Raw genomic sequence first — 26,983 nt, forward strand, 5'->3', positions numbered from 1 at the left:
CTCTTTTTCGAGCAAGGTGGTGGCACTGAGCCTGTTACCTTTGGCAAAATTGTTTAAACTTTTCCATCTAATATTCTATAGATCACTAGAGGGCACTGTGGTATTTAGGCCACTCTGACCTTTCTGAGTACTTGGAAAGGTCTTGAACTCCTGAACAATGTCAGAAAGGTGAAAGGGCGGACTTTTCAGGGGGATAAAAATGTGCGCCGGTCCCACCCACTTTTTATTTTTCTAAAGCAATTCAAAAATGCAGGAGAAGTACAAAAGTCAAATTCATAAAAATGCTGAGCTCCTCTTAACGCTACTCAAAGACCTGTCACCTGGGATCTGAATGGGGACCAGCATCGTCCCTGTGTTCTTGAGATTTAAATGGTGAGGCTAGAGGCTTGGATCTGCACACACCCGACATACTAGAGGGCTGTTCCCTCCACATGTGCTCCAGCCTCCTGCACTAACTGGAGGCGATTTCACTGCAGAACATTCAGGCATGCAAACCGAGAGCCACAAATGGTTTGAAACAATTTATGATATCCGGCCTCCTTCGACATGTATTAGCATATACCTGGTTTCTTTAACATACACTTTGTTTTTCCAAAACCACAAACATCGTTGCTGGAACTTCATGTGGAAGTGCTTAAGGGGCGGAAAGTTAACACCTTTGTGATCCTTGCAGCCTCACGGTGGCTGTTCAACAAAAGCCTCTTTGTCAAGGCTTTCTCGAGATGTTTTCTTAACATGTTCCAAGTAGTTTTAGGCAGGGAACTAAAGTAAACAAGATGTTACCATGATAAAAACACTTGTGAAAACATTACAGGGCGCACTTAGTAGTTTCTTTCACATAAAACTCTTCACAGTTTTGAGAAGTAAAATTCACAGAAAAAAAAATTTTTTTAAAGCCAATGACCGATGAAATGTCCTCTACTGTCTACAGTCCTCAACCTTTTGGAAGGGTCAGAGTTCTGTCCCGTGGGCATTTCCCTCATTTTTCTTCTCCTAGGCTTCTATTAGAGCACAGAGCAAATTTACCTGGGTTTTAATAAACAATATACATTTGACCAACACGCACAGGCATTGTTTTGATCACTGTGCACAGTGTTCTTCTTCAAGAGAAAAACACGAAAAATACAAACAAAACAAAAACAAAAATTCCTTTCAAATGGATATCAAGCAAGGACGCAAATTACACCCTTCTGAGATGTTACACAGATGACCACCAACAAGAAAAACTAGGGATAGATGGAAATATTTTCCCCAAGCACCTAGGACTACCTTGTATTTGTGAAAGTGGGTCTGTGCCTGATTTTACATTTGAAGTCAGAAACGGGAAAATGTGGTCATGATTTAACCTTCAAATCCACTCTCCACCTTGTCAGAGAATGATAGGAGCCCCTTTTGAAAAAGAACAAGGGAAGAAGTATAAATCCGTGTTTTCACCGGGAAAGGTTATGTCTGCAGCCTGGTTTGAAGAAAAGCAACAAATGATCCAAGTGGGGACAGAATGGAAGAACGCGGGGAGCTTCACCTATCTGGAGAGGCTCGGGTTTGTTTTTGTTTTGCTGCTCCCAGAGGCTGGGAAGCAATGCAGGGCTGGAGGATTTCATTAGACTGAGTAGGAGCGCCTGCTGGTCTCAGCGCTAACAAATACAACAGTCACATGATAACTCGTGGTTGATGGGTTAAAAACAAAACAAAACAAAACACCAACACGAAAACTGCAACTTGTTTTGAGAAAAAACAGGGAAATAAATGCATACAATGGACTGGGTATCTGCTGATTCTGATAAAGCGTCCCTCTGCTGGCTGTGGGGGAAAGACAACAGGATGGTTATTTGTACAGTATTTATCTTTGAAATCAAGGGCCCTGTGGTATACCTCACCTTGGGAACAAACACTGCAGAATGATCACAGAAAAGTGTCAAATCTCTGGGTCTGATTTACCAACAGTTATGATATTTCTCTCTCAGGAGGGAAAAAAGAATATGCCTCATTTTTAGACCTATGAGTCTCCCTTCCCTTCCTTTAACCTCCCTCTCTGTGAACACTGGCATTTTATTGTCAGATGGGATTTTTATCCTGAATAACTGATCTTGGCCTCTCTAAAAGTTATCTCTTACTAGCCTCAGCAACAGAGGATCAGGAAACAGCTACCACGCAAAGTCACTTTCCCCTTTCACACTGAGCCCTAAAAACCAGGTGGAAAGAGCCCAAGCCCATCTAAGTGTAAAAACTGTGGATGGTGAACGAGGTAACAGGGCAAGGCATGCATGGGTGTTTTCCCAAAATGTGAATAAATGCAAGGGCTCTGTGAATCCAAACTAAAATAACCCAAGACAGCAATGGCTAAGGAAATGTAAAAAGATTTCTCAGCTAAAAACGTTATGACACCAACAAGTTTACTCTAGGTCAGAGGTCAGCAATCTAAACACCCATCCCTTACACACGGTCCTATGGTTGCTTTTACGCTACAAAGGCAGGGGTGAGTAGTTGCGAGAGACTGTATAGACTGCAAAAATCTACCCTATTTACTGTCGGATCCTTTACAGAAAAAGTTGGCCGCCCCTCGCCCCTCCATCACACTGGATTGTGTGGGACTTTTGACAAGAAATTTATGGTGACAAATATTAAAGATTAGTCTCTTCTGACACGTTAATGTTCTGCACGGTTACAACATCTTCCCTAGGAATGCTCAGAAATGTTCGGATATTTAAAATTATCCCTCTTTTTTTTTTTATTTTTTAAAATTTTTTTTTTTCAACGTTTATTTATTTTTGGGACAGAGGGAGACAGAGCATGAACGGGGGAGGGGCAGAGAGAGAGGGAGACACAGAATCGGAAACAGGCTCCAGGCTCTGAGCCATCAGCCCAGAGCCTGACGCGGGGCTCGAACTCACGGACCGCGAGATCGTGACCTGGCTGAAGTCAGATGCTTAACCGACTGCGCCACCCAGGCGCCCCTTAAAATTATCCCTCTTTTAAACATGTACTTGAGGGCATAGATAAGAAAAAAGGGACTGATATATTTTTAAAGAGTGCCTAGTATGGGTCAGGCGCTTTATGTGATGCGCCTTTTAATTCTAACAACCTCGAGAGGGGGTCACTAATATTGTTATCCCCAACTACACGTGTGGATACTGAGGCTCACACAGGCTGTGTGCCCAGCTCAAAGAACACACTGATACCAAATGGCTTCACTACCCCATCTGCCTTTTCTTCGAAGCTCTTTCTACACCTATGGTGTGAAGTTGAAAACATATAGTTAATAAATGGTGATGCTTCTAACCCTGTCGTCGCAGGACTGCTTGGATTTGGATCTTCACTCCACCTCCTGCTAGCTGTGTGACCTTGGGGAAAATCACTCGACTTCTCTGTGTTAGCTTCCTTAGCTGTAAGTTGAGAGTAATACCTTAATATTATCACTGTTAGGTGGGGTGAGGATTAAATGGGTCATACAGCTGACTCTTGAAAAACGTGGGGGTTAGGAACGCTGACCCCTCCTCACCCCTGAGGTAGCAAAAATCCATGGGTAACTTTTGACTCCCCCCCCAAACTGAACTGCTAATAGCCTACTGTTCATAGGAAGCCTTACCAACAACACATGACGTCAATCAACACATTACTGTGTGTTGTTATGTATTATATACTATATTGCAATAAAGTAAGCTACAATATAAAGTATTAAGAAAATCCTAAGGAAAGGAAATATTTCTAAAACTGTATTGTTTATTGAGAAAACAAATCTGCATGTAAGTTGATCTCCACAGTTCAAATCCATATTATTCAAGGGCCAGCCATATATATAAAGTACTTGGAGCTGACCCTGTGGCACAGTTCTGAGTTGTTTAATTATAGACTCTTACTAGGGGAGCATAAACTCAGGGGATCAAAAGATAAGTGGGGAAAAAAAATCTAGAACGCAACAATTAAGTCAAGATCAGAGCAATGCTACATTTTGTTGACTAAAAGTGCCTTGGAGAATCCAAGTACTCCTAGTACCAACTTGCCTAAACCATAAGACTGTTATGTCCCTCTATAGAGTGAGAATGGAAAAGAAGAGTGAGCCCACAAAGAGGTGCTTCCAGAATCTACAAATATGGCACAATTTGAGGAGAAATGCTTAGAACATCACTTCTCATCAACAATGACTCCACGATGACATGATTCAAAGAGGCCATGTGGTTTCTGTTTGACCCACACGATATATGGTAGCTCTTTCAGTCCAGTTCAATGGAAAGCAAAGTTGGTTTCACAAGAGCCAATTTGATTACTCTTTAGACTGCACACAGATGTGGGAGAAGCGAATCTGCAAGAAGACTAACTTATTTTCCACTACATTAAGCAAGACACTGAAACCTGAAGACAACTCTGAATTTCCCAGAGCTAAAATCATGCTGTAGAGGAAACTCAGAATCCTGAATTTGTCATATATGGCCAATCAATGGGTAACTCAAGAAATCATTAAGACAGCAGTGAGTTCGAGGGTTTTTTTCTTTCATGTTCAGCATTTACTCTCCCATTTCTGGTTTAGATACTTGTTTTTCACACTTGGGAACCAAATCTCTCATCCCTAACCCCCATGTGGTTCACGTGGGGTGAAGGGTGAACGTCTCTATGTGCTCTGGAGGTGGCCATGCGATGGAAGGAAGGCTGGCTACAACACTGTGACTGGCTCAAAGCTGGAACACGTGACTCAATCTGGGTCAGTGGGTCAGGGGAAGCCTGCTCAGGACTACTGGTGGACGACAGAAAAAGAGGTGCACTGTGAGATGGATCAACTTGTGGCATATAGATTTGTCGTCTTTAGTTCTACTTGGAAAGAGCCTAAGAATGAAGGCAACACAGAAGAAAACCAAGCCAACAGACACAAAACCAATGCTCCAATAGGCTTGTATAAGCTTCTAGATCCAGCCATGCTTGAGGCAGCTATCCCACTGGACTTCCTAGTTATAAGAGCCAATTATCACTCCCCAACTCCCCCCTGCCGTCTTGGGGCGGGGAGGGGAGAAAGGGGTTAAACCAGGTCTGTAGCTTACAAGCGGAAGTCTTCTACCAAACAGAAGTCATTAAGTACTAAGAAATAAACAGGCAACCATGGCAGGTTCATAGCGGCTACCCAATCCACTGAGCAAACATGAACCAAGAACATGTCGCGTCATGTGCAAAACCACAATAATTGACAGATGGTTTCCTATAAAGATCCAGGCTCCAAATATCCTTAAAAGGGGATTTAAAAAAAAAATTCATTAGTCTAGGCCCCAATTTTCATGATCATTAGATTCTTTTCTTTCGTACGAGGTTGGTTTAAAATTGTGCTATCTCATTGTGGAGGCACAAGAAAAAAATTACATATATATATACACACACACATATATATATATAATTGTTAGCTTAGTGATAAATGGACTTCTGATTTGGGGTTGAGGGTGGAAATACTCTGATTATTAACAACATTTTTTAAATGGATCATACTGAAAAACTGCCTTTTTCCCTTTGTGGCTCTAAAACTGATACACCAAGAATAGTCATAGCAATTGTGTATTTTTAAAGACTTTATGAAAATACATCCTATTTACAGATGGTTATCGACCATTCTAGAGATAAGTGAAATTAGCACCAATGTATTTATCAAAGCTAGCACTGATGAAGAAGGTGAAATCAGAATTTGAAAGTGGTTTCTGCCAAAGTCTTTTTCTCTCATTATCTAAATACAATTAGGCAAAAACAAAACAAAGATTTATAATGAGTGATTTATAAGAGAACAAAGCCCAATAACACAACTAGCTTGAATCAGAATAATTGTAAAGGGCTTTTGCTTACTTTAAAGTATCACTGTTCTTGATTGTTCATATTTAGGAACAAATTTTAGGCATCTCTTCTGAAAATTTTTTTAAGTACTTAACTTTCTAATGACTACATAATGCTCATCAAGAAAATATTAAAGCTGGGAAGCTCTGAAATAGATTCACAGTCTTCATTAATTAAAACACCATATCAGTGAAACTCCTTTCAGGTAAACACTGGATGGATCTTTAATGGTACGTTCTTAAAATAGTTGTATGCAAATCCATAAGGCTAAATATAGAGACTAAGAATATAACAGACCACACAAAACTAGAAACCTGTACACAAATCAGTTGTTTTCTATTTCTGGGGGCTTGAATGAGAGGGAAAAGCCAAAAGCAAAGACCTCCCAACTCCCAATCTATAAGCCATCACGAAGTCGGACATAAAGGAGTGATAAGCGTGCATATGTTCAATTATTGCGTAATATATAAATATACTAAATACAATGTATTATTATATTCAGCCCATCTGGCAATGATTCGGTGATACTACCGATAAATTTATGGGGTATCAATAACACAGGGCAGTTTAGTCTGAATACGGTCAAAGGACAAGGTACGGCACAGAGGAGAAATACTAAGCTGTAGTGCAGAAGCATTTCATTTCAACTCTGGGATGATTAACCTATCATTTCTTTACAGAGATACTTTAACAATGTTACAGACTTAAGTGGGATAATCCAAGTTTTTGTCATACTTTAATGGTAGAAATTAAAGTTACTCCATTCTCCCCATAAGGACAAGAATTGGAACTAAAGTCAACACCAGGATGGAAAGGTAAGAAGCAACTTGGCAGCATTTCCTTGGCACCCATTTCTTAAGTGTGTAAGTCATGTGTATAAAAATGAAGGGGACCAGTCACTAAGCTGCAACTGGCCGTGAAGTGACAGCAGTCTTGTAAAGTTAAGAGTATGTCAGTGACTCAGTATGCAGACCAATGAATACAAGTGAAAACTAAATTCTGGCAAATTTAGTACTGGGAAAATTTTTATTTAATCACTGTCATCCTGAGGAAATGGGTAAACAATAGACTCTTACCAAGAGCATCAAAACTACCCTTGGGTGAACCTCTTTTGCCCTTTACCATCTACCCTCCGCAGATTCTGGGACTATTCCTAGGACGATGTGCTAGCCCTTAGGATCTAGAGTCCATTCTCAAAATGGGGGTGTGAAACCCTCCATCAAAAAGGTATTTTATAAGGAAAAGCATGAGCAGTGGGAGGTGATAGCTATGTAAGAGAAGAAAGCGATATAAAATCATTCTTACTTCAGAAATGATTGGAAATCTTCGCACACTGCTTCACAGCCTGGCCACTTGCATACACCATGTCCGTAGAGAGGATGGCTATGGGGGTGCTCCTCGTGGGACAAACTGAAAAAAAAACACACACGCACACACACACACAAAAGGACAAGAGAATGAATTTGTTGCCAAGAACCATCAACAGGCTTAAAAGGCAAGAGGAACCCACATGTCTGAAAGTGGACATGGAGAAATCTAGGGTTTCTTTTCCCCAGGCATTTACAAATTAATTCTGCATTGTTATCCAAAAGCAAGAGTTAAATTCCAGACTGTGACTAGTCCAATGTTAGAAATGTACCACCACGTATGAAAAGTGTTTGACAGGCTTTTGTTAGAGGCAAAGCTCTCTACTCAAACTGTGAAGGATTCTTTAAAAAGCTAAAATTTATCATTTAATCTACATAATGAAAATGATCAAATCTGTACTTGATTTTGAGATTCTCTTGCTGTTTTCTACCCAGGATATTATACATTTTCCTCCTCCCTTCCACTAGAAAACTGCTTTCACATAATTGTATGATCTTTTCACAAATTAATTTTATCAAGCACCGAATAGAGCAATTAAATAATTTAGCATCAAATAACTTAGCAAGACAAATATATCCAAGTAGATGATTAGCTTAAAAACACTAGCGACAGCAGGAAGATTACATCCCTAAAATTATAGACACCACGACTGAGAAAAAACTTGGCATGAACACAAGGGGTTAATCCTTCAGTGGGGTTCCAATCAATATGTAATGATTTGACCACAAGGATCCAAGTCATGGGATGCTTTGATCCACACCATGTGGTGCTTGGGGAAGTGTATCTGTTGCACTCGCTGATGATCCATATTCTCAAATATTTTCTCTATTAGATTTCTGCATCCAGACTTCTTTCAGACAAATTATTTTTACAGTCATTTCCATAACCTTAGATTCCATCAAATAGAAATGTAAAACTAACATTCAGAGTTCTGTTTCATACTCAAGCACATTCTCTTCAAGGAAAGGGCTATTTTGCAACTTATTCCACTGTCTGTCTGTGATTCTGGACTTGAATCATGACTCCATACACATACACGCAAGCGCGCACACATGTGCAGCTTGTAGATTACCACAAGGATGCATATTCACATATTATCGATCGATTCACATTCACAGAGCAGACATACACAAACGCCACTTGTCCCTGACTTACAATGAATCCGCATTTGGCATATTACCAACAGTTAAACTAAGGAGCACTAAGAGTAAACACACATGTGCATAGAACTACACCTTATCAAAGATCAATAGGTCTATCTATGGCTTTTAAATAATTATGTTGGAAATTTAACATAATTTGAAAAGAGCGATCAGCTTTTTTTTTTTTTTTTTTGCCTTTAAATAGAAAACGAATCTGGAAACCAAAAAAAAAAAAAAAAAGTTACACAAGTCTTACTGATAAAGGTGCCCCTCATGAGAGAAAAGAGTAACACAAGTGAACGAAGGTAGCTCTATAAGGAGAGGTACACAGCCCCGTGGCCAAAGGACATTCTCTAAGCAGTTAAGAGGGCAAAAGTCCACTGGACCAATGGAAAGAATTACTACCAATCCAAGATCATCTTCAGATTTTTTTTAATGTTTATTTATTTTTGAGAGAGAGAGAGAGAGCCAGAGTGCGAGCAAGAGAGGGCAGAGAGAGAAGGAGACACAGAATTGGAAGCAGGCTCCAGGCTCTGAGCTGTCAGCAGTGAACCGGATGCAGGGCTCAAACTCACAAACCATGAGATCATGACCTGAGCTGAAGTCGGACGCTCAACTAACTGAAGCCATCCAGGCGCCCCACATCTTCAGAATTTTTAAACAATAAATTAGAAATGATGACCTAAGATGATGTTAGTGTAACTATTTTGGTAATCATGTCATGATACGTGTAAGTCAAATCATTATGCTGTACAACTTATACAATGCTCTACATCAGTTATACCTCACTAACACTAGAAAAATAGACATGATACAAAAACAGAATTTCAAAAAATTACTGACAATATTTGAAACTAAAGAGTCCTTCTAAGGACTGAATTCTCAGCTATTCTGAGGGAGGGAAACCATTGAACATGAAAACTATTCCTATCAATAGCATAGAAAGAAAAAAAAACCTAACCATAGTTATGTTCTTTACCAACTTCATTAAGATTAATTAAAATATTTTCATGTTAAAAATTTTTATATCTATAAAAATATATAATACACATTTTTCAGAAATTAAGGCATGAAGATTTCTATTGCCCATTTATAAATATTTTCAAAAATGTTTACTGAGGGAGAGAGAGCATGCACGTGTGAGGCAGAGGGAAGGGCAGAGAGGGCAGAGACAGAGGATCCAAATCCAAAGCTGACTCTGCACGGTCAGCAGAGTCAGATGTGGGGCTTGAACCCACGAACCGCGTGACCACGACCTGAGCCGAAACTAAGAGTCAGAAGCTTAACCGACTTAGCCACTCAGGTGCCCCTCGTCCTTTTATATTTAACCTAATCTTGTTATTAAAGAATTTCTGTTATTGACTAGTCTTCAAAATCCTTATTTACTAAGGCAAAGAGCCCACCATAAACCATCTTAGCTCTAGTTACATACTGAAATTGGTCAAACCATCCCTCTATTTTGGACACTGAGACTCCCTTCATGTTTCGTACGCCTGTGAACAATGTTAAAAATAAAATTTACCAGGTCAAACATCCCAGTATATAACTGATTTTTACAAGATGCATTCAGAGAAATGGAATGAGTCAATTAATGAGTACTCAGTTTTAAAATTCACTATGAATATTCTATCAAGTTGCTCTCGAGAGATGCTGCATGCCGACTATGTTCTTAGCCATTATACATACTTTGTGTAATTCCTTAAGTTGGAAACCAAACGCCTCAACTGGTTAGGGTTTAAAATTAATACCACTAGTTAAAAACTGCCAACGGTTATTCTTCTGTGCTTTTTTTGTTAAGCGGAGAGTGTCCTGAAACTAACAGTATGAAAGAAAATGGTAGGTGTTCGCTGGAGGAATTTATGATTACAAATAAAATATACATGATTTAACATGGGTTCTGCCATCCCTTCTCCCCCCACCCCATCTCTCTGCTTTTTGGTTAGGTTATTTGTGAAGGCCCCGCGGCCTGAATAAAAACTACTCTGCTCCAAGAATTTATTTTTAGTTCAACTTGGTATCCTTATTTTTCAAAGTGAGAACAAAGGACTGTCCACTGAGACTTTATAGAAAGACAAGGCTCCCAGAAGTAAAGAAACCCAAAACCCTCACACACTTGTACATAGTTACATACTCAGAATACCTCTTGAAAACTTGCCTCTACATTAAAACAACATTTACTATGAAAATAAGATATGCTCTTATTTTCCTAAGTTCACACAGCGATAACGCTGAGACGGCTACTAAAGAAAGTCCATTCCCCTGCCACCCTATCCCCACTCCACACGGAATTAACCCACCCTAGATAATAACACTGTTAACATCTGGTACGTTATTGTGCTTTTTCTTCTAACACATCACTAGTTTATGAAAATGGAAACATACTATATACTGCCACCTGTTTTTCGTGTTTGATATATAATTCAATACTTCTATTTATTTTGTGCGTCTCACAGATACTTTTATTCGTGCTGTGAAGGAAAAAATACTGTTTTAAAAAATTTTTACTTATTTTTTGGGAGTGGTTCGGGAAGGGCAGAGAGAGAGGGTGAGAAAATAGAAGCAGGCTCCAGGCTCCGAGCTATCAGCACAGAGCCCGACACGGCGCCTGAACTCACAAACCATGAGATCGTGGCCTGAGCCGAAGCAGGAAGCTTAACCAGCTGAGCCACTCAGGCGCCCCTGAAAAAAAAAAACACTTCTCAAAGTGTTCAGTGATGGATGTTCCACAACGCAGCTTACTGCAATTTACAGCCAGACTGGTGTTCCCAGCTAACATGTGTTCCAAGTAAAGCTGGTTAATGACGACCACGAGCAGGTGTAGGACTTGAAACTTTGAAATCTTTACTTCCTTTTTTGAAAAATTAATAAATTGATTAATTAAGAGAGAGAGAATATCTCAAGCAGGCTCCACACTCAGTGCAGAGCCTGAAGCAGGGCTTGATCTCATAACCATGAGAACACGACCTGAACTGAATTCAAGAGTCCGACACTTAACCGACTGAGCCATCCAGGCTCCCCTAAATCTTGACTTCGTTTATCAGCACTCCTGATTCCACAAAAGATGAAACCCAATCAACCCCATTCCTAACCAAATGTCCTGGTAAACTTAGGTACAGTAGGACTTCATGGGGATCCAAACATTTTTAATAAGGTTTTGAAGCATCCTGGTGCGCAGGACCACTGGTTTAGGCCACCATGACCTGCGTGGCCAGTGAGTATAATTGGATACTTTTAAATACATGGTTGTCTGAAATAAAATGCTAGGCTTTGAAAGGGAAAGAAACAGGCTGGCAGTAGTGCTCTGACAGAGCATCTCTGGAAAAACCCGTAAGAAAACACACTGTCAGAGGTGGTGAAGAAACAGAATTTTCACCATGTCACGTTTGAAGTTTTTATTTTATGCACTGTAGGAAGGCTGTGCTGTTCGACTGTTAATTTTTTTCATTTACATGTATGAATATATACCTCTATGTGCACACATGACAAAATCAAGTGCGACTCAGGACTCAACTTTGAGACTGCCATCTTCCTTGACAGTTGCACAGCAAAGCGCACAGCATGGGTGGCTGAGTCCGGCTCCGGGCCTTTCAAGCACACTATGTGGTATACCAGCTGTACTTGTGAATGCGCGCTCTTCTGTTTCACTGGAAATGTGGATCAAACATTTATATTCCGACTGCCTTTTGGGATGGGCCAAAAAGTGAAAGAAGAAAATGAGTAAAAAATGTTTTTTAACTTGAATTACTTATACATGTTTATAGGCTGAAACGTGGTGGAAGATGGCAATCCAAGGACCCGATGGTCAGGTAAAATCAGTGAGCCCAATCATCTCAATAAGCTGTCCTAGGTAAACTCAGCAACGTGCAAAGTATATACTTCTGGAAAGCTGCCAAAGCCAAGGATGAATAAAGACATATTTGGTTTTGAAGGGATTTAAAAATGTTGGTCCAAACTTAAACTTTCAAAAATACAGAGTCAACTTTTTAATAAATTATTTTTTACTACAAACTCCCAGGTTAAAAATCCCAGGGGCAGGGATTGCATCGGACTCATCTCCACACACTCACATAGGACATGGGATCAACAAATGTTACATGGATTCAGGAATAAGAGACAATAAATAATTATGCTAGGCTATTGGATTTTGCTGTGGATGTATCATTCACTTAGTGTTTGCCTTTTTTTTTTATTCTTGAAGGTGAAGGCCAGAATGATGCCTATCCACTCGAGAAAACAGGGTTGTGACACCTTCTTTTATTTAATTTTACTTCTAATAATATGAAATACAAATAGTGTGCAGTCAAGAAAAGCCAGGTGATTTAAACTGCTCTTAATAATCCTTGGTATATAAAAATTAAATGTTTTTTTTAACACGAGAACAGTGACAGCATTTCAGATTAGAGAGAACCAACTTGCCATAAATACAATTACATATAAGTATGTAATAACAATTCCTGACCTTACATGGTATCACACACAGTATATGTTCTTCTGTATGGTGTAATGGTGTCATTTTCAAAGACATTTATTTAAGAATTTTTCCTATTTATACTTCTTATGTCAAAGTATACCCGCCAAAGTCCTAACTTCAATACAGACTTGAGCCTCTGAGAAGATTTTTTATTTTTTAAATGTTTATTTATTTTTGAGAGAGAGACAGAGCACGAGTGGGGGAGGGGCAGAGAGAGAGGGAGACACAGAATCTGAAGCGGGCTCCAGGCTCCGAGCTGTCAGCACAGAGCCCGACGTGGGGCTCCAACTCACAGAGTTGAGATCATGTGAGATCATGACCTGCGCTGAAGTCGGATGCTCAAGAGACTGAGCCACCCAGGTGCCCCCTTCCAAGTTCACTTCTTAATGACAACTTGAAACTGCAATCATTAAATTCATCTACTGCAACTAAGAACAATTTCTCATTTCAGTGCATTCTCTTGAGCGTCTGTATTAGTCCTGTAAGTTAGTTTTCTGTATGCACACCTCACTGTACTCAGTGTCAGCCAACTTAGAGGCAGTTCCCCTTTCGGCTGACAGTGCACCCAGTTTTTCCTGTGCCCTGACCCAGGTTCTCCTGTTTCTCTTCTGAGTCTACCCCAATTTGTGTTTTCGCTCTTTTCCAAGTGTGCTCTGTTTTCTTCCTCTCCAAATTCCTGATTCGACTGTAAACAAAAGTCTGCATCTGTGTGCACTAGTTTTATAGTTTCCCTTTGTCACGCTCCCCCCAAGTTAACCCCGAATTATAAAATGTATTTTATTTCACTGGCATGTTATTTTATTAATCGAGTTGTGAAATACTGCTGGTCATTCTCTAATCACTCAAAATTGTGAAATATGGGGGCGCCTGGGTAGCTCAGTTGGTGAAACATCTGACTTGGGCTCAGGTCATGATCTCATGTTCCTGAGTTCAAGCCCTGCATCGGGCTCTCTGCTTTCAGCACTGAGCCTGCTTCATATCCTCTGTCCCCCCCCTCTCTCTGCCCATCCCCTGCTCCCACACTCTTTTTTCCTGTAAAAAAAATTTTTAAATACAAAAATTGTGAAATATGTTTTTCTTTTTTAAGTGTTACTGAGAGATTCATATACCATACGATTCACTCTTTTAAAGTATATAATTCAATGGTTTTGAATATGTTCAGAGTTGTGTAACCACATCGCATATAATTTTAGAACATTTCTATCACACCAAAAAGGAATCCTATACCCATTAGCAATCACTCCCCATTTCTTCTCAACCTTGAGTTCCTTCCCACCACTAATCTTCTGTTTCTAGACATATGCTTATTCTGGACATTTCATATAAACAGCATCATACAAGATGTGCTTTTTGTGTCTGCCTTCTTCCACTTAGCACAGTGCTTTGGAGGTCCATCATCCCTGTAGTGTATATAAGGACTTCATTTCTTTTTTTCAGCTGAATAGTAGTATTCCACTGTGTGTGTGTGTGTGCTTGTGTATCCATTTTTTGTGTATGCATAACATTTTTTGTGTATGTCCATCAATTTATTCATTGATGGACATTCGGGCTGTTTCCACATTCTAGTTATTGTGAACAGTGGTGATATGAGAGTGCAGGTATATGAACGAATACATGTTTTCAATTCTTTTGGGTGTATATATCTAAGAACAGAACTGTCGGGTCATGGGGTAACTCTGGTGAACACGTGGAGGAACCACCAGACCAGTGTTAAAATCAGCCGCACTACCTTATATTCTAACCAGGTTTATTTGAGGGTTCCAGTTTCTCCACATACTTGCCAAGACCTGTTGTCTTTAACCTTGCCACCTCATTGCATGTAAAGTGGTATTTTTTTGTGTTTCTGATTTGTATTTACTTACCATTTAATACTGTTGAGCATCTTTTCATGTGCTGTGCTTTTCATGTGCTGTGTATCTTCCTGAGAGAAATGTCTATTCAAATTATTTGTCCAGTTTTTAAAAACTGGGTCATTTGTCTTTTTACTCTTGAATGACGTTTTAAATATACATACATATATATTTATTTTTTTGGATCTCAGTTTCTTATCACAAAAATGATTTACAAATAGTTACTCCCATTTTGTGGACTACCTTGCCAGGTTCTTGATGGTGTGCTCTCAAGCACAAGTCTCTGATTCTGATGAAGTCCCATTTGTCTGTTTTTTCTGTAGTTCCATGTGATTTTGGTGTCACATCGAATAACCCACTGACTAATCTAAGGTAACGAAGATTTATTCCTATGTTTTCTTCTGAGAGTTCTGGCTGTCACATTTACGTCTATCACTCATCTTAATTTTTGTATATGGTGTGAGGAAGAGGTCCCAACTTCATATTTTTGGCATGCTGTCCCAGGACCATTTGATGAAAAGGTCATTCTAGTTCTCTCTTCAACGAATTGTCTTGGCACTTTGTCAAAAACCAACTGAACATAAATTCACTTTCGGTACATTTTGCACACAGGCACTGGGCAAAAATGACACACCTTGTGGATGAATGAGGAGGAGGTGCTTAGTGATTACTGACTGAAGGGACAAAGGTCGTCTATGCCTTCTAGTAAGGACTAACGGATCCTTACCGCTGCTGTGGAGCAGGAAGCTTTTCCCTTCTAAACTATTCCTCATCCTCTACAAAGACCCCCCCCCCCCAAAAAAAAACTGCAAGCGATCCCCTTGCTGCCACCTTCGACCGCTTAGGAGCGGTTCTGCCTCCCTCTCTTCGCCACTGGTCACCTCCCTCTTTCCCCCACCATTTGGCCTCTCATTCAGCCAGCCAAAATTAGTGGCATACTGACCCTGAGACAGGCACCGAGGTTACTACGGACGAAGACCAGTTCTCTGAGAAAATGAACTATTGCCTCCCTACGGCTCAAGTCTCTCCGGGTCTTTTTTTCCAATTCTTTGCTCTTGTCCCCGTGCACGTGCTTGCTTCTGTCCACCCCATTACCACTTCAGTCACAGAATCTCTCTCTCTCAGATCTGTCACAGCCCATGATCTTGGCTGGGTGGCAAGGGGCTGCTCACTCTCTGCCAAAACATTTAACGACTCCAGATACCTCAGGTTTCCAGAAAGATGTTCTCCTGATACAGTTTCAGGACTACCTAGTACTTAAAAGCGCCTCACATTAAACTGTGATCATAACCACGGCAAGTGTCCATGAAAGCCACTTTTTTTTTTTAAGTAGGCGCCACGCACAGCATGGAGCCCAGTGGGGGGCTTGAACTCACGACCCTGAGATCAAGACCTGAGCTGAGATCAAGAGTCAGACGCTTAACCGACTGAGCCACCCAGGCGCCCCTGAAAGCCCCTATTTTACAGGTTCTTCTTTTATTTGTTTAATTCTTTAATGACAACTTACACAGAAATGGTACCACTTTCTCTCTTTCTCTCACTTCACTTTTTAGTTCTTATCACATTTCCCTGCCTTCTACTCTGCTACCGCATCCTAGTTTCAATGACATTTTAAGTATCAGACCAGGGATTTCTCAGGTTTAGAGATGGGATTACGAATTTGATTTCTGGTGATGAAGTGGTATCAGAAAACATGCCTTCAGATTTATTTGTACCAAATATTCATGAACTAACCGATACATTTATGATATATACAACATGTCGGTTTCCATGACACCAAACTAGGTGAGTTGGCTTTGGAACGCCATCACAGTGGACCTCGTAATATGGAGGGAGGGATGCGGATGAACAGCAGCAGAAGAGAAGATTACTTAAATCTCTCCCACGATTTTCCATGCTAGAGTTGATCCTTCTGACGTCTTTCCTACTATTGTGCATATCCTGCAAACCAGGTGGAAGTCAAAGTCCCTTACGGAAAATAAAATGACAGGTCGAGTTTCTTCATGGGTCCCGCTGCAGTAAGAGGAGGAGAAGGTCTCACACCTGACTACAAACGCGCAAATGATGTGTGGGAACAGGGGAAATGAGGATGCGAGTACGGCGTCCTTTTTCCTGGCGGCTTTGTAAAAATGACCTTTCTCCTTTCACTTTCACTGAAAACACTTCAAGAAGCAGGCGGCTTCTCAAGGCCCATCGAAACCTGGGAGACGGCTCAGACGTTTTTCTAGCGTACTACCTTCATTTTGCTTTTCCCTCATTGCAGAAATACGCCATCCTACGTGTTTCTCTATTGGTTTTCCACAAGTACGTGGGCCAGCATTTCTATAACCTTACACAGAGAGAAGGGCGTTGGAGGAAAGCCCACGACACAGCCCAGGCTAGAGGGAGTGAAGATGGAGTGTCCACCACCTGGAACACACACACGCTTCTCTCTCTCTCACTCGCTCATGCGGTGAATCCTTGACTCTCCTTCCCCACAACGCTCATCATCTCAATTTTCTGCTGCTTTTCAAATCATGTTTAATTAGAGGATTTCACATTCCCTTGTGATATGATATTCATGAGTAAAACTTGCAATTGGAGTGACTGTGAATTAGTCTATTAAGTGCCAGATTTGTGCTTTTAAACAATGATTGAGATTATTGTTATTATCTGCTCTCAATATTGTGCCTCGAGATGTGAGGGCTACCTCAACTAACTTTGTATCTCAAGTACAAGCTTTTAACTCCTTAGGTCCAGGAGTTTCCCCTCCCCCCTTGAATTACAGATTATCCTGTAAGAAATACAGGGTTCCCTTCCCTGCAATGGCCCTCAGGGCAGGGCCCACAAAAGCGGTGCGTGGGGTGAGTTCGAATGATATACAAATATCCTCACTTTCATAGTTATGAAGGCAGGTTCATGTGTACTAGGAAAAAAAAAAACTCGACCAATACATCAGATTCATGACTTGTCAGTGTCACATTTTTTTTTTTTTTTAAGTTGCGCTCCAATAGGGAGCCCAATGCAGGACTTGAACTCACCAACCTGAACTCGAGACCTGAGCCACCATAAGAGTCAGATGCCCAACTAACTGAGCCACCCAGGCACCCTCAGTGTTTAATTTTCATGAAATATATTTAGGTTAGTCAGTTTTAAGAAAAATATTAAGTAATAATTAGTTAAAAGGTATACGGAGATATGACAATAACTGGCCACGGCAGGACTCTAAGTCAATGCTGACTGGGCTTAAAAGATGGATGTTTGTACGGAAGCGTAAGGAAATGCAGCCCTCCTCTTCCATTGCTTTCCTTATAGTCATGCTTCTCAAAGTTTATTATGGATAGAAATCACTGGGATATCTTTTTAACATGCAGATTCTACTTTAGTACTTCTGGGTTGGGGCCCGAGACCGTGTATGTCTGCGAAGCTCGTGTGTGATATCAATGGTGTGGGGCCACAGACCACAACTTGTATACCAAGTCCCTTGAGAGCTCCCTGTTCAGCATCTGACCTAAAAAGGACTGTTATTAAAGGAGCCTTTCTGGCTTCTTAAAGGAGTGGTCATGGGGTGCCCTATTCACTGTGGGTTGACAAACAAGTTAGAGATGGATAAAAATGGAAAGGGGTGACCCTGGGCACTCCTCACCAAGCAAGAGTTGCAGACTCAAAAAAAAAAAAAAAAAAAAAAGGCTGCCCGGCCCTGTTACCTAAGAAATACAGGCAAGGCTTTTTAAAATTTAGTATCACAAAGCAGGTAAGACTGAAGGAAGTTAGCATGGGGAAAGGAGTATTTCCTGTCTAATAAACACCAATTTCACATTAACCCAAATTCGGTGAGTGCTTTCATCTGAGAATGATGTCTCCAGATACTACACTGATCTATCAGGAATACCCTGCCATAAACTGATGAATCGGTGAATGTGACAACTCAAAACATCACAGCCCCCTGACTCTCTGTCTGGTTGCTATCCCTGAACCCGGAAGCACAAGATGTATGGGTGAATAAACAGGATGGGGAATTAGATTTTTAGGAAGATAAATGATAGTTTTGGGCTTTTCTAGGAAACCAGGGTAAATATACCATGAAAGCAGGGTTTCAATTCACTTGGCAAAGTACCATATTCAGTCAAAGTCCCTCTCTTCAGCAAAAAGAGGAAAGCCTAGGGGTGCCTGAGTGGCTCAGTCAGTTAAGTTTCTGACTTTGGTTCAGGTCATGATCTCATGGTTTGTGGGTTCAAGCCCTGCATGAGGTTCTGTGCTGACAGCTCAGAGCCTGGAGCCTGCTTCAGATTCTGTGTCTCCCTCTCTCTCTGCCCCTCCCCTCAATCTCTTTCAAAAATAAACATTAAAAAAAGTCTTTAAAAAAGAGGAAATCCTACAAAAATATTCCAATATATGACATGCATGCACTCGACAGTGGCCCATAAAATATCACATGAAACCAGAATGTGTATTTTTTAAAAAACTGGCACATTTATTCTAATTTATATTAGTTAAAAACATATCTAGTATCTCCAGCCTCTGATTTCATAGGTATCATTTCTTAGGATGAGGCTTATTGGACTTAAATTTAAAAAAATGACTTCACAGGAGGCTGGATGGTTCAGTCAGTTAAGCGTCTGACTCTTGATTTCAGCTCAGGTCACGATATCTCGGTTCGTGAGATCAAGCCCCGCATCAGGCTCCGTGCTGTCAGCTTGGAGCCTGCTTAGGATTCTCTCTCTCTCTCTGTGTCCCTTCCCCAACGCCTGTGCACACTCTCTCTCAAAAAAAAAATTATAATTTAAAAAATGACTTGATTTGAAGAGAATAATAGAAATGATACATAGATATGGCTAACCTCATGATAATGGGACACATACTCAGATGACTGAAGTTTGGGAAACCAAAAGTTTAAGACCTATTCTGCAAGGAGATTCAGTCTCTAGCTGGATTATCTTCCCGAGTTAACAATGAGTGGCAAGTCTCTGAAGATACACTTTTAATTAGAATTTTCAAGGGAGAAGAAAGAGCCTCGGGGTCATCCTGAACTTACCGGACAAAACCCCCCAAGGGCCACCACAACGGAGTGCACTACATCCAATGCTCCTAGGACTTAAAGCTGTAAAACATGGGATCTAGGGGCATCTCATGGGCAGGCTGGAGATGGGACTAGTAACTGGCTTTACTTACTTACTTTGACAGATGTATTTTTTAGATTTTTATTTTTGGGCATTTGGTACCATATTCCTTTTGGTACTATGCTACTTTACTGACTTAGGTTACTCACTTTAAAAGTCAATGGTCAGATTTACCCAACCTGGGGCGGGATGCCATGATCATGAGATGGACACTTCTCTTCCTCCCCACCCACATCACCGATCTGCCCCGTCTCTCCCTTCAGTGACACTGGGCAGAACACGCCATCTTGATTCTCAGACGCCTGGAATATGCGCCCCAGCAGGACAATGGAGCAGAGAATGAGAGCCTGAGTGTCACAAACAGCGAGCAGGAGATGACAAGAGCAGAGTGCGTACGTGTGCGTGGTGATGAATGGAGGAATAAAGAAAGGGGAGAAAAAAAGAAAGGGAAGGCAGGAGTCTACCTCTTGTTTTTTACACCACTAAGGGCCATCCTCAGTTTACGAGAGTTTACCACTGGCAGTCTTAACACTGGGATCTCGCTAAGAAAACAGAATGCCTTCCAAAGAGTGGCTGTGAGCAACTGTGTCAATACAGACATAGGGACCACTAATCCAAAAATTATTAACACCATTAGGCAGGCATTCTCATTATGTCAATGCAAGTGTGTTTGCACTGGTGACTCACAAGGTCTATGTGGAACGTGTCCATATGTTAGAGGTACCAACAGTTACCCAAGAAAACCAAAGAACATAAATAAAAGTCCAACGCTAATTCTTCTTAGTCCTTCCTCGGGAACAGTCTATGGAAGCCAGCACAATTATACTCAAGACCCAGAAGAATCATGTAAGTAAAGTGTGAGGGCCGATGAGTAAGCAGCAGACAAGGGCACAAGCAACGTACAGATACAAATTGGCTGAAAACCATTAGGCACTTGCATTTAGGTTTCCTTAGATCTATCCCCTACTTTACGTAATTACCATTATTTCTCTGTAGGACAAGGCACTTCATTAACATTCGCCGGATTAAACTCTTCCCTACCTTTATTTTGGCAGGTTTTAAGCAAACGCTGATTTTGTGATAAACATCACGTTGGGTTCCTAGATCAGAGTCTCAAACTGGGATTCATAAGAAGACCCGGTGGGGAGCAGTAAGATAATATTATAGTTTCTGTATGCATGTGTTAAAGCAACAGTAGGACTTTTCTAAGAATATACATGTGTGTATATGGGTGCCTATTTCTCACCCTTAGCCTCTATTTTTTTATATTACAGGTACTATACTACACACGTGTGTAACAAATTAAAAACACAGTGTGGACATATGCTCAACACTTTTATTAATGATGGAGTGAATAATCAAATACATTTGGAGGTCACTCCCAGTTCTCTTCCTCTCTGAAAGAGCTGTACCCAATTTTCCATTTGGGGAGAAAGAGAATTGAACAGACGGATCGAACATAAAATGCTGTAATATTTGATGTGGGCCTTACAGTATCGGTAGGAGCTCAACTGCTACGAGAGAGAGAGAGAGAGAGAGCAGGCAGATGGCTGAGGCACAAAAATCATCTTTGGACATAAAAAAAAAAAACCCAGAAAAACAAAACAAGAACGCTTACAAATGACTTAAAAGGCCAGCATGAGGAAATCTTAAGAGAATTTTTGTTCTGTAAAATAGTTTACACTGGGTCGCAGTGTTAAGAACTTGTCTCTTTCTCTCCGTCACTTCTGTCACTTTGAATAGCAGCAGGGGAAGAACGCCACGGCCTGTGGATGTGTGAGAGCAGCGGTTCTCAAAGTATGGCCCCTGGGAACTTGTCAGAGATGCACATTCTTAGGCCCTCCCCCAAATAACTGAATCAGAAGCACTGGGACTGAGGTTTGGCAGCCTGTAGGTCAGCCAGTCCTCCAAATGATTCTACTGCAAGTTCACTCAGGGTTGAGGAGCACTCTTAACAGAAACCCAGATTTTCTTCCCTGTTTGCATCCTCTCTAAGGATCCACAAGACTAACCAGGTTCTCGTACAATCTGTGGCCAAAGGGTAGCAAATATATAACTACACCTAACGGGTTCTTAATCTTTAACATTCTATTCGTTCACCTTCTTCTGTGGATTTCATCTAGTCTCTGTGCAATGAAATTTCGCACCTCTTATACCAGGCTGGCTATGCTGGACGATCAGGAGGTTAGCGATCAACAAGAGAGACAGGGAACCTTCCTTCCTGGAGCTCACTGTATTCAAAAATCTCACCTGCTACCTACGTGGGGGTGGGGGTGGAAATACATCCATTGTGATATTCCTCTAGTGCTCATTTAAAACAAATCCTACTTGGGGCGCCTGGGTGGCTCAGTCGGTTAAGCGTCCGACTTCAGCTCAGGTCACGATCTCGCGGTCCGTGAGTTCGAGCCCCGCGTCGGGCTCTGGGCTGATGGCTCAGAGCCTGGAGCCTGCTTCCGATTCTGTGTCTCCCTCTCTGCCCCTCCCCCGTTCATGCTCTGTCTCTGTGTCTCAAAAATAAATAACCGTTAAAAAAAAAACACAAATCCTACAGTGTCACATTTTGTATATGTTCGTATCACTGCATTTTTTACAATGTGTTGCAAATAACTCTCTCCCTTTGTCTCTGTGATCAGGCTGTGAGCTGCTTCAGGGGAAGAACTAGGCGGTGGCCCTTTATTTAATTACCTGAACCTATATGGTTAATATATAATAAATGCTCAATAGATGCGGTTCGAACGAACAGACCACTCTGACAATAATGAACAGTACTCAGTATTTACTGAGCACCTACTATGTGTCACAGCCTGCTACATGCCCATTTCACAGATGGCAAACCGAGGCACACTGAGGTTAAGTCACTTCAGTGGGCAGCCTGTAGTGGAATGCAGGCAGTCCAGATTCAGAGTCCACACCTATAACTACTAAACAGCACAGCCACCCCCACACTAAATGAGGTATGGGCCATGGTCCAGCCAAACATGTTCTTTCTGTCCCTGCCTCAAAGCCTCTGCTTCTGCTGTGTCCTAAGCCCTGAGGACTGTTCTGTCACTTCTCTCCATCTGTTCAAGGGTCACTTCCTCACAGAAGTTTGTGAGACCCAGTCCTCTCTCTTCCTTGCTTTATTATTTTTTTTCAGAATTTATTTCTTTTTATTACGTAATTATTTGTTTGTTCTACTTCTGCTGTACTGTCAGCTCCATGAGGACAGACTTTGTCAGGCCCACAGCTGCATGCCCTACAGCCTAGGACACTTGGCAGGTGCTGAGGGTTTGATAAGTTCTGCTGAATGAATGGATGCACGTCAGTACTGTCCAGCGACTTCTGACCCACTCAGGAACCCAGTTTTGTTGAACTCTGGACAACTTCCCATTTTTCCTTGTTAAGTTTCTTTTTCTTTTTGCCTGTACAATCCCTCTAATTTATTCAAACACCACTGGATTATTCCAGCTCTTGGTGTCAAATTTTTTTTTCTAAATAAAGCAAACTGCCATTTATTTCTCACACTGATCTTTAACACGAGACTTCTTGTTCTTGTCATAAATATGACTCATGTGGAAAAAGGGAAGTTGAAGATAGGGGCTCATACGTACAAGAATGTTTCCATCAATATTTTAGATATAAAAGGTAGAGACATAGCCAGAGATGCCTGTCCAAATCTAAGGTCTATAGTAATACTTTCGGTGGAATTTTAGCCTTTCTGATATATAACCCAAAATTCCACCAGATGACTCAATGGTCCCTCTTGAAAGCAAATACCGTATCATTTACACAAACACTTCAGGTTTTTCTTTCCTTCTGTCATAATACACCTTCAAACTCAACATTCACAGCCAAGATGTGAAATACACACATAGGAAAAATCCTTCAAAAATGGGCTTCAAAGTATAAAAAAAGAAGGAAGGAAGGAAAGAAGGGAGAGAGAGAGAAAGGGGAAAGGGAGAGGCAGAGGGAGGGAAGGAGGAAGGTAGGGGAAGGAGGAAGGGAGGGAGGGAGAGAAAAAGAAAGAAAGGAAGGAAGGAATGAAAGAAAGGTAAGGAAAGGTTAAGGAAAGGAAAGGAAGAAACAAAGAAATAAAGAAGGCAGGAGGGAGAGGGAGAGAGAGAGAGGGGGGCAGAAAGAAAAAAAAGGAAGGAAAGAAAGAAGGAAAGAAAGAAAGAAAGATCAACCAACCAACCAACCTGGCATTAGTCCGATTTCCTTGACTATAAAAGGAATGAAATTTGAAGGTCATAAAAGTATGTCTGTTTGTTTAGGGAAGTCTTACAGGTAGTATAAATATCATCAGCTACAGTTGCTATGGGGTCTGTTTGTTTACCAAACAAGAATACAAATAGTTACACAAAAGCGGAACAGCATTTAGGTATATAGATGGGAAGGCTCTGCCTTCTGGTAAATTTCCCAAAGTGCCTCCTAAAGCGGTTCCTATTTTCACCTTCTTCACTGGGAAACCTCTGTTGCCTTGGTTCTCCCTTTTCAGTTCTAACACCTCCAGGGAATGTTTTACTCTCAGATTTCTGAGCCCAGTCATGATTTTCTTTTCCTTTTCCCCTTTTGCATTCTAAGATGGAAAAACCAAAACCACTAGCCCAAACTGTACCATGAAAACAGGCTTTGCAACTTACAATGCAAAAAAGGAACAAAAGCCACAGAGTGTACAGAAGAATTCTAGTACAGGCAAGTATTCTTTAAATTGAGTTATCCATGAACAACCACCTAGAAAAATGTGTGTGTGTGTTTGTGTGTGTGTTTTCATGGACTTTCTGTAATCCAGGTATGTTTCATGCACCTGAATTATACCTGCTCAGTTAACCGTTTGTTTCATTTTGGAAAATGAAGGCGGGAGAGGTGTGGGGGATGGAAGAAGAGGAGAGGGAAGGAAACCAGCAAAGCTCTTCTGGAGTCCCTTAGTTGAGTGTGTGTGTGTGTGTGTGTGTGTGTGTGTGTGTGTGTGTGTGTGTGTAAGCATGTTATAGCTCAGATCTACCGTAAGACAAACTGTACCACAGAGGCTGCTGTGAGTGGAAGCCTTCTCTTCACACTACATTGACCACAGTACCCACCAGGCACAGCCCCGACGCCTTCCTGTGAATGGTACAGACTGCCATATGGACGAAGACACTGAACAAGCTGTACAACTCTTGGCGACATGTGCCCGGGGGATTGTCCCATATTAACACCACCTGGGCTGTGGCAATTGTGCTCTGTATGTGCAGAGGCACCGAGGAGCCCATCAGGATGTTATTTTTGAGTACAAACAAAAAGGAGAATTACAGTTAAGAGAATTCTCTGGCTAGCATATCTGTTGCTCAATTCCCGAAATAGTTTCCCAAAGGAACGGTTATCTTCTTTATTCACACAGGCAGAAATGACAAGCTGGAACACATATTAACAATTTCCCTTTGTGAGCTTCCACTATTGTTTTAATGAGGAGAATATACTTTATAATATAGTTAGGCCTTGACTGATTACAAAGGGGGGGTGGAATAAAGAACCTCAGGACTGCTGTACATATGTAACACGCTCATTTGCATTACCCAAGTGAGCCCGTCAGCACGGTGGTGGCTCCCTCGGAGACAGCTTCAGAGCCAGGCTACGGGGTGAAGCCAGTGCCAAACAGGCAGCTTTGGAAATCTCGAAAAAGAACGTGACTTTCATTTAAGCCTCCTGTGCAGGTCCCCCCTCATGTAGCCCCATTACTGGCTTAAAAACAAGAGAGTGCTACTCATCATTTAAGTGAGAAGAGAAGAACGCTAAGGACTTTCCCAAACCACATGGCTTTCTGTAGACCCATGGCTTCCCTTTCCACTTCTGGATGGATCCCGTGTCCACCAAAGGAAATTGTTCTGTAACGTGAGTTCTTACGTGTGCATTTCAACAAGATACTCTTAAGGTACCAGGGAAAATGCTGTCAGGGTTCCCTCCAAATTGGTCTTCGCTGTTCTGCCATATGCTTTCCTTCACATTCTTAGTGTGAGAGAAAGGTTAAGAAAGCTAATGTGTGTTCGGGAGGGGCCTGTGCCCCTTCCACACAAGTGTAAACACCTGTAAAATGGGTGGGTGCCAGCAAAGGGATCTGGCAGAAAAAACCCTATTAGCAGGACCAACTCAACAGAAAAGAATATCTATCCTACAGGACGAGAGAAAAACGGGGGCTCAAATATAATTTTGCGGGAGAAACTGGGCACATTAGACATGAAATAGCCCATGGGTAACATGCATATTATATAACATCCCAAGAAAAAACATTAAAATCAACCCAATTTAAGAGAAACTTATCCAATGAATGTATCTCTCTAGAGCGATGATGTCATTTTATTGGAAAGCATGTATCGTTTAAACACAATAAATAGAAAAAGATTTATAGAGTCTAATGATGGTGTGTTATGGTAAAAGCCACTTTATTGAGATAAGATACAACAGCTGTTAGAGAATAATGGCTGAGTTTTTTTTTTTAATCACCACACAAAGTGAACAGTCAAGAAAATCCATAAACCTATCCCTCATAGCATGCCAATATTGTAACGATCATCTCCCTCCCCCCATCCTATGTATGAATGACAGGAGACGACACCATGCCACCCTGCCGTGACGGAACCTTTCTTCCCTGCTTCTAAGACCCAGAAGCCACAGGGTTTAAGCATGACACAAAAACGGACTGCAGCTCTTCTAAGCATGATGGTCACAAAACACCCAGCAGCACGTCTGTGGTACAAAATGTTGATTGGACCTGGCTGTTTCTTCCTGATATAAACACAAATGATCTTGCCCTACACAGTCTACTGCCCACACAGACAGACACGGGACAGGTGTCACTCCCGCCAGTCTGCTTTGGGGCTAAGAAGCACCTGTATTTCAGGCCTCGGCGACTGGCGACATGTACTTCTCACTCACGTCCCTCACGACACGCGACAGGCCATGCCCAGCCTGCTCTTCACATTCTCTGCCGCGAGTCACCCGATCTGCCTCCCTGCAAAAAGACGACGCAAGGGAGGAGAGCTGCTCTCTGAGACCCTTTGGAGCTTCTCCCAAATTATGGCTGAACAGATACGTCTGGCCCCAGGCTCTCACCCCTCAAGGCTATGGCCTCATCCTGATCCCGGAGCTTTGCCCCATAGGGACCGTAACCCCGGAGTCTGGGATGAAGCCAAGGTGGTGCTGATCAACAGCCTACTTGAGAACGACTCCACTATGACAGTCATTGCAAGGACTTGAGGGTTGGAGAGACCCTGGTTCCAGTCCCTGCCTGGTACC

At 41.5% G+C, this 26,983-nt stretch overlaps 1 protein-coding gene across 12 annotated transcripts in view; it reads right to left on the bottom strand.

The window, feature by feature from the left end:
* The window catches only part of FOXP1 (forkhead box P1), a 597,515-nt gene that overhangs the window by 51,881 nt on the left and 518,651 nt on the right, over nt 1–26,983 (bottom strand). For all 12 annotated transcript variants that reach the window (XM_047851112.1, XM_047851110.1, XM_047851111.1 and 9 more), the window contains one exon: nt 7,108–7,212. In XM_047851112.1, coding sequence (XP_047707068.1) covers nt 7,108–7,212 — 105 coding nt within the window. The remainder of the gene's footprint in view (nt 1–7,107; nt 7,213–26,983) is intronic.

The sequence above is a fragment of the Prionailurus viverrinus genome, chromosome A2 (assembly GCF_022837055.1).
Source record: "Prionailurus viverrinus isolate Anna chromosome A2, UM_Priviv_1.0, whole genome shotgun sequence".
Lineage (NCBI taxonomy): Eukaryota > Metazoa > Chordata > Mammalia > Carnivora > Felidae > Prionailurus > Prionailurus viverrinus.